The 9,448-nt window shown below is 40.3% G+C and overlaps 1 protein-coding gene across 4 annotated transcripts in view; it reads left to right on the top strand.

The window, feature by feature from the left end:
• The first annotated feature begins 9,151 nt into the window (after positions 1-9,151).
• Positions 9,152-9,448, top strand: part of TPP2 (tripeptidyl peptidase II) — a 72,269-nt gene continuing 71,972 nt past the window's right edge. For 2 of the 4 annotated variants that reach the window (XM_008582223.1, XM_008582155.1), the window contains exon 1: positions 9,248-9,412. In XM_008582223.1, coding sequence (XP_008580445.1) covers positions 9,248-9,412 — 165 coding nt within the window. Of the gene's footprint in view, positions 9,413-9,448 lie in introns of all 4 variants that reach the window. The other 2 variants (XM_008582078.1, XM_008582006.1) reach the window with 2 other exon arrangements.

The raw sequence follows: 9,448 nt of genomic DNA on the forward strand, positions 1-9,448 counted from the left end.
ACTGAATTTAGAAAGAAACAACTCGACCTTGGACTTCCTAGCCTCCAGAACTGTGGGAGATAAATTTCACATAATTATGCTCCACTCAGTTTTTGTTATAGCAGCCCAAACAGATCAAGATGGTTCCCTTAGGCACATGATGGAACTGCATTTTCTGCCTCCTTGAACCTTGGCTTGGCCATGAGACTTGCTCTGGTCAGTGAAATGTGAGCAGAAGTGGAAAGTTTCAAGAGCTAGTCATTTTTCTCCATGTTCCTGTTTCCCCTGCCTTCCAGATAGTACCTGCTCCTGCACCTAGATCCAAGAGTGGGAATGACTTGGAGCAGGGCCCCAGCTGATCTGGCATGAGTAAAAAGTCTTCTGTATCTCTGAGATTTGGGCTTATATGTTGCCACGGCAGAATCTGGACTATCCTAATTGACATCGAGGTGTGAAGCAGTTCTTCACTGAAGATCCCATGAATGTTTCACAGCAGGAGAAGGCTACAGAAGAGCATATAATTGGGCCTTGTACTGATGGCTAAGCTCTGTTGGATATCTGTGCTGCCCTCCGAGGAAAGCCCACTGCATAAGCCTCCCCCCTGTATTTCCCAGGACATTCTATTTTGCCCCACACAAAGAATCAAGCCCATCTACCACATGCTTTTCTTATGTCTTTAAATCTATAGGCTCTGATATCATCTGAAGTCAGTGGATTTACTGTTCTGTCCAGTTTCTACTAGCTCTGCAGAGGAAAAGGGCAGGTCTCTGATCCCAGTGACAGCTGGTCAGAGCTGCTGTGAGGGAAGCAAGAAAGTGCAACTCTGGTCCCACAGGTGGGAGGGAAAGGGAAAGAGATGTTCACTGCGCATTGTGGCTTATTTACCTCCACCAAATACCTGAAATTAAACACATCTCACCATTCCAAGTATTAATTGCCTTTTTAAGCTACCTGTCCTTCCTACATTAAATATTCATATGAAAATAGGTTTACATAACATTGGCTCTGTTTCTTGTGAACTAATAACCCTATCCTTACATGCTAAGAGTACATCTCCACTTCTCTATCTTGCAAGGCATTCAAAATGCCTTTCTTACATTAACTAACAATAAATTACACCATTTTGAAATGGGTTCAAATTTTTTTCTCGCCTTTGACTACAAGGAAAGAGGGCTCCATTAACTCCTTCCCATACAAACAAGGAAACGGAGGCCCAAAAATGTTCTCTGTCTTGTCCAAAATCACAAGCCAAGACAGAGCCGGGACTAAATTTCAGATCTCCAGACTCCCAAAGCCAGCTCTCTTCTGTCTCCCAACACTGACTTCCACACAGGGCTAGATCTGACGAGCTCTTTGACATTGCCTCCGCCTATCCACCTATGGACTCCACAATCTCAATTTTTCAGAATTTCTCCCCACTTTTCTTATAATTCTGTATAGCTGTCTGGTTTCCCATAAGTAAACTCTCTCACCACAAGGAATATATCAGCTATGTTATAACTCAACTCGCATATAGACTAGTGTACAGATATTCTGATGAGGGGCCTGGTTGGTTAGCTCAGTTGGATACAGTGCAGCCTTGTAACACCAAGGTCACAGGCTCAGATCCTGTACCAGACAGTGCAAAAAAAAAAAAAAAAAAAAAAGAATGGAGTCAATCAGATATTCTAATGAGCAAGGACTGACTAGAAACCAAGTAAGGATGAGTGGGGAACCTCAGTGAAATCAGCACAGACCATAGAGCAACCACAGATGGGATGTTTATTAGGCAAATTTGCTCAAAAGTGATAGATTTTCAAAAGTAAGTTTCTTAATGACAAAAACAGTATCTAATTTTTTCTTCTATCTGACTTGGGAGTAAACGATTGCCATGTAGGGAGGAGGAGATGAAATATGTGCTCTCTGACACACACTAAGAATTTATTACTACAAGCTCTCATTTAGGTTCCTCGAAAGAAGGATGCAATCATACTTAATATGTGTACCCACTCTATCAGGGTTTCCCAACCTTTCTTACATTATTGCACCCATAGAAAATGAGAATATTTGTATGGCACACTGCAGTAAATGAGTGAGGCTAAAGGTATAATTCTTAGATGCATATATATACAGGAATACATACATATTTTATATATAATACATACACGCACATGCACATACATATACACTTATCTAGATTACTTAGACATCATATATATCACATCACTTATAGCCATGTCACTTATATGAGATATGTAATGTTATATCTGTATCACTTTATTTCTTTACCTAAAGACTCTTGGAGATTAGATTTAGCAATGGTAACACCACACACCTAGAGATAATCCAGAATAGGATACTTATATTCCCATGGACTACTTACTTAGGAATGGTTATATGAATCAAAGGATGTGGAGTATACTAACATTTATAAAGCAAATGTATTTCACAGCGCCTAGTTTCCAAGGCCCTGTAGTTTCAGGTATAACCTAGCTTTTTAAAATTACTTATGGAAATGCTAAGCTTGCAAAAGACAGAAAACTTGCCTCAGGCTAAAGTCTGTGATGTAGATAAAGAATTGTAACACAGCAAAATTGCTGGATCAAGGACAGATGTCCTTGGGAGAAGGTTAACCTACTGATTGATATGTTAAGAAAATTACTTTATTGTTATGTAAACATACAGAGGAACCTGCTGTAAGACAAGACAGTATTTACTAAGAACAAGCTTTTGTTGGTGGATCGACTTAACCTTTTGCAAACTGCATTATGGAATGTCACTTTGTTATTTCACTGATGTTACCAGCTTCTATTGTTAAGCTATACTCACCCATAACTCCACCTATGTTCTTTTTCTGTAACTTTCTAGCCTGGAGAATAAATACTAAGGCAGAACCCCAGTTCAGGGTTAATTTCCCGAGGAGGAATGCCTCTCTCTTGAGGGTTCCGGGAAGTTAACCCCTTTGGGGTGTCTCGCTGCTCAGAAGAAATGGGATTTGACTAATCCTTTGTATCTCCATCACTTAGGGGAGAGAGGTGACAAATCCGTGTGAGGACAAACAGAGTGCAACAAAAGGAGAATAACAATGGTCAAATTCATTTTAAAGCATAAACTAATATTGTTGACTCAATTCAGTAAGAAGTTTTAAAAGTATACCATGTGCTGTATACAGCAAAGGATGAGAGAGACACAGTCCCTGCCCTCATAAAGTGTTCAGGGGGGTTAGCAAGACTGCCAATTCAGCACACAATTATGATCAAAGGTGATCATTTCTACAGTGTACAGTGGGGAAGTGCAGGTTGCATTTAATAACACAGACAACAGGGATCAACTCATACAAGAGCTAGACTGAGGTGGGAGCAGGTAGGGAATCAGGAGAAACTTCTTGAAAAACGTTGCATCTAAACTGCAACCTAAAAAAAATGAGTGGTGTTCAAATCGTCTACACTTTAATTAACTTTTGTTTGTTTTATTAGTTACTGAGGACAGTATGTTTACATTTCCACTATAATTGTGAATCTTTCCCTCCTGTTTTTGCTTTATATATCTTGAGGCTATTTGGTTTATACTAATTTAGAACCATTTTATTAATTATTATAAATATTTTATTATTAAGTGACACTTTCAGCTCTTCTAATACATTTTGCCCTAACGTTTACTTTAAAATTTGTATTGCTTCATCAGCTTGCCTTTGGTTAGAGTTTGTATGGTATATCTTCTTTGACTAGCTTTTCATGATTCCAAACATGCATCCTTGACGTATCAGGGACTAATTGAGTTGGTACTTTTATCCCCTTCCCAGACAATCAAAGGAATTTAGGACATTTTAATTCCACTTCTCCTCCTCTCCAATTTTTTGCCCTTGCTGTTAAGTATTTTAATTCTAAGTGTATTTTAAATGTCACAATACATTAAAATTATTGTTTCTTAAGTCAATATTAATTTAGATTCATCCACACATGTATTATTTTTTTTAGTCTTCAATCTTCCTTGCATTTCCAACACTGCATCTGGATCTTTTTTATCTTGCCTAAGGAACATCCTTTAGTATTTCTTTTTTGCTGCCCTTCTTGGTGACACATTGTCTCAGATTTTTGTCTCTGCAAATGTCTTTATCATATCCTCATTCGTGAAGGATGTTTTTATTAGCTACAGAATTCTGGGTTGGAAAAACAAACAAACAAACAAAAAACCCCAAAATGTAAAAAAAGAACAAAAGTTTTTTAAAGAGAATTCTGAGTTGGCAATTACTTTCAGCATTGGTGAGCTGTCATCTCAATGTCTTCTGGTTTTCTTCGTTTCTGTTGAGAATTCAGCTGTCAGTCAATTGCTGCCGCTTTGAAAGTAGGCTGTCTTACTTCCCCAGCTACTCTTTGTCATCTCTTTCCTGTTTTTTCACTATGATATGCCTAGACATGGATTTTTTTTTTATGTATTCTGCTTTGAGATCATAAGACTTTTTAAATACATAGCTGATGTTTTTCGAGTTTTGAAAAATTCTCACAAATTCTCTCTCCAAATATTGCTTCTACCACATTCTCTTTCTCTTTTCCTAAAAGTTTGTTAGAACTTCTCACTATTACCTCTGACTCTTTTCCTGTCTTTCGTGTTTTTCATCCTTTTCTTCCAAAGTATTTGCCAGTGCAATGATTCCCTTCAGCTAAATGAAATTAGCTATTAAAACCATTCACTGAGGTCTTAATTTTGTTGTTGTTTGCTTTTTTTTTTTAACTTTTAGAAGTTCTATCTGGCTCTTTTCTAAATCAGCCATGTCTCTCTCTCTCTCTCTCTCTTTTTTTTTTTATAGTTTCTAGGTTTCTGCCAAAATTCTCAACCTTATCTTTATCTTCTTGAATGTAGTAAACACAGGTATTTTAAGCTATTTTGCTTCTTGATTGCTCATTAGAATAAACTAATGATATAAAACACCCCAATGCCCAGGCTAAACCCCAGAACAATTAAATCAGAATCTCTGGTATTCTGGCAATCTCTGGGCCCCAATATCAATATTTTTAATATAATATAGATTTTATATATAATATATATTCATATACATACGAGGATACTTCCAAAAAGTTCATGGAAAAATAGAATTTAAAGATAATGAAAACCTTTCCATGAACTTTTTGAAGTATCCTCCTATAAATGTTGGCAAAGTGAATATTTGTCATGATTTGTTGGCATCTTTTAAAAGCCTTCCTATATATATGGAATTCTCCACATCATCAGCCTGTATCTCCATGTGCTCTCCCAGCCTCCTTTACAGCTAGGCACACACATGTGACTTAAGCTTTGTCCATCAGGTCGCCCACCTGGCTTTGATTTTGCGCACAGGCTAGGAAGCATTTTTGATAGGAATGGTAATGACAGCTTTTGCCTTTAGGGGGAAGCAGCAGTAAAGCTTTAGGCATCTGAACTTGTTTCTTCGGTGTGAGCTCTTTTAGTTTCAGTCCTCCCGGCAAATGCCAAAACAGGAGTAAATGAGCAAGGGTTCTAAAGAGGGAAGTGCCTGTACAAGGTAAAATAGTCAAGGGTGCTCAAAAGGCTGGGAAAGGCATCAGGCCACGATGCAAGTCTGACCCTGAATAAAGAGGAGTAAGCTGGGTGGCAGTGCACTTGACTTGTTCTGCAGGCTGGGGAGACCTGGAACCAAGGACAGCTGTCAAAGAAGTTCCCCATCTCGCAGGAACCAACCTGCTCCAGTATTCCTATTGCACGCAATCATTGGCTCGGGCCACCCATGGGAGGTATGGCCTTGCCTCACTGCAAATGCTGAGGAGGATTTCAAAGACCAGCAGCTGGGACATGTAGGATGCTTACATAACCTCTACACAGTTTCGGGAAACTGACTTAAAAATATATTCTCTAAATGATATGGTGCAGCAATAGTTGCAAAGAAGGTGACTCATGGGTATGATTGCCTTTCACCACACCTGTTCACTGGCTTGCAGCCCCAAATGAGGCAGGTGATGGGGAAGGGAGGTGGGCATGGAAAACATCTGACTCAGCACATCCTTCTTCCAACAATGCTGTGTGGGAGAAGCTTTTGTGCATCCAGCCCATTCCTTTACCCTACATAGGGTGACTAACGCCTTGGTCTACTGACCCTGTTTTGTCCTTTCCACCCCTTCCTCCTCCTCCCATGTTTCAGCACTTGTTTTATTTACCTTGTTTTTATTTAATATATCTTCAATGTTTTTTCCAAGTATTCTCTACTTGTTTCCTTCCACTATTCAATGAACTGTCAAGTTGTTCATCAAGTTGCACAAACTGACTTAGCTTGCAAAGATTCCCCTTAGCTGAGAATGTCATTAAATCAAAGGAAGAAAAGGTATAAACACATACAATAGGTAGAATACTATGGCTTGAAGACAAAGAGTAAATGTTTTGTACTGAGTTAAATTGATTTCTGGGGTTATATAAAATAGTACTCTTCAAACTGTGGTACAAAGTCATGGCTAATTCAACACAATTTCCAGACACTTATGGTGCTCTGCTGTGTATTATGTTAAACAACATTTCATTTGTCTCACTGAATTCATCTTTTCTCCAATTCAGGCAAAGATTATGACATTTGTCATATGAGTGGTACATAAAATGGGAGTGGCGGTGCTTCTGAATCTTGTTCACGTCATTTTCAAGACATATTACATAATAGGTTTGGATATCCTAGTTTTGCACCCTATGAGGTTATCAACTGATGGTTCCAATTTTACAAGAAAACAGACATGGAAACCTCGTCTTTGTAACTAGTCCTGTCATTAGTGACTTATTCATATCATGCATTTTTTTAAACACTGCATTTTCAATAACATTTTTCTTTTTCTTCAGTAATTTTTTATTTTTCTTTTAGTGGCTGGCCAGTAAGGGGATCCAAACCCTTGATCTTGATGTTCTACCACTGTGCTCTAACCGCCAGCCCTGTCCTATCATTTTAAAACAAAGATTAACATTTATACATGTTGTTTTGATCAACTTTGTAACAACTGAAAGATAATGCAACCCAAAAGAAAAATTTTAATATTTTGATCCCAGGAAAATTTTAGAAATTGAAATTAAATATTAATATATATATATTTCTTGGAGATGATAATAAATGAGCAATATGACTTTCCATCATAAATGTAAATTACAGGAGGATAAAATTCTGTGTAGAATGGAAATAAATTTTCATGAAGAAACAGTGATGTGAAATATCTGATTTTAAATGGAACATGTTCAGGTATTTTATAAATAAATGATGGTAGTATCAAAGAATTACATTCAACTGGATATATTTAAATAGGTAATGTAAAATTTTTATTAAAAATGCCAATACTTATAATATGCCAGAAATTACATCCTTTGTGATTTTTTAAATTTATGATGACAAATTTGTATGTCATCTTACAACTGTACAAAGGGATACATAATTTTTCTAAAACATTTTTATGGGAAATGTAAGCAAAAAACAAACAAAAAAACTTGAAGTGCCCAGAAATCCAGTTTTCTCATTAACTCATTTTGTAATCCATGGCAGTTAATCTGTCTAGCTTTGTTTCCTCATCGGTAAAATGAAGCGATTGGACTATGGTTCATTTGAAACTGGGAGCCATTCCATTTTCACTATATGCTATATAATGAATGTCTTCTGAGCCTTTGTCATTTTCTTTTCCTTACTGTTAATTTGAGGTTCTTTTCTGGAGGTAATGTAAACATAGTTGGGAATAAGAAGAAAAACATTAATTTTTCTCCTTTTCCTCTCCACTAAAGGAATGAACAGGTGGTCAAGGAATCCAGTTGAAGCCACTGCACCATTACTTTACCATTAAATTACCAGTAATTTTTGAGGCTTCTTGGAAGATCACCTAAACACTGTGGATTGGAAGCTGACTTCCCTTTATAGCAGACATTCTCAACTTGGGGTCCCCGGAGAGAATCCAAGGGATTCAAAAACTTCTGGAGAAAAAAAAAAAATACATCTTTATTTTCACCACCTCTTAATTAAATTTGTTTCCTTTAATTACGGATGTAGGCAATAACCACGGAAGTATTAGCAGTCATTGTTAATGTTACCAGTAAAAGTCAACTTGTAATTGTGCAGTTAAGATATCTCAAAATACCACTTATGTTCTTCACTATTTTTAAATTACGGTAGTTTATTAGACTTGCGCTAACTCCTGTTTAATGCCCAAAGCAGCATACATATAACTATATACACGCACATATAAAACTAACACTGTATAACTGTATCTCAACATGATGTTTCCTTTCTAATACAAAATATTTCACGTTGTGCATTTAAAACACTGTTCTGAGAAGGCGGTCTCACCAGATTGTCAAAAGGGCTTTTGGCTCAAAAAAAGGCTAAGGTTAAGCCGGCATGAACACAGACATACAGATCATTAAAGGACCACTACACAACTTGGTAGCCATCACTGCAAATCTGAAAAAGCGCAAATTATGTCTCAATAATTGAATGCACAGTCGTAAGGAGGAATGAGGAACTTCAAATTTTTTCCTTTTTAAGTTTTTCAGAAAACTGGGAAGCCAAGGATAAAGCAATGAGGATAGGAGGAGCTCACTGCAGTGTCGCGCTTTGTCACTGGCTACAAAGACTACGGGATGGCCAACAACCCACTTCCTGTTGACTGAAACTGTCGCCTGTCCCCGCCCTACTGCTCTCACCCCCGACCACGGGGCACAGACGGCAGAGCCCCAAACCTGCCCCACCAAAGCGAAGGCCACTCTTTCACAGACGTGTGCCCGAGGACTTCGCCCACACCGCAGACTCCCTTTCCTCGGGGCAGCCCACGGGGACTGCCCCAGCGGCAGCCGCACATACGCGTTTTGCCCGTAACCTTCGCGTGGGGAAACCGTCACTTGCCCCGCGGACGGCTCCCCCTCCTCCTGGCTGGCCGTCCGCTTCCTCTCCGGCCTCTCGGGGAGCGTTTCAGCCCCGGGCATCAGTATCCTGAGCGTGGAGGGAGCAACTCCCTCCTAAAGCTTTCAAGCGCGGGTCTCTCGGAAAGCCCGGGTTCCAGAACCGAACCCTCCCGTACCGTGCTCAGACTCCGCCCCGTCCCCCGCAGCCCGGACAACCCTCAGGCCTAGCGCCGGAGAGCGGCGCCGTTGGCCTACGTAACAGCGCGTGATTGGCCGCCTGGCCCCGGCGGGCCGTGATTGGCGGGCGGCGGGCCGTCCTCCTCCTCGCCCCCGCCTCCGACCCGGGGCCACTCGGGTGTCCTCCCGCTGCTGGTCCGCGCGCAGCCTGGCAGTTTGCCTCTTCCTCGTCCTCCAGCCTTCGTCCATGGCCACCGCCGCGACCGAAGAGCCTTTCCCTTTTCACGGTCTCCTGCCCAAGAAAGAGACCGGCGCCGCCTCCTTCCTCTGCCGTTACCCGGAGTATGACGGGCGGGGGGTGCTCATCGCCGTCCTGGACACGGGGGTCGACCCCGGGGCTCCGGGCATGCAGGTGAGGCGGCCCCCGAGGGCCGGGCGCGGACGGCCG

Source organism: Galeopterus variegatus, unplaced genomic scaffold (assembly GCF_000696425.1).
Source record: "Galeopterus variegatus unplaced genomic scaffold, G_variegatus-3.0.2 Scaffold8, whole genome shotgun sequence".
In the NCBI taxonomy this organism is placed as follows: domain Eukaryota; kingdom Metazoa; phylum Chordata; class Mammalia; order Dermoptera; family Cynocephalidae; genus Galeopterus; species Galeopterus variegatus.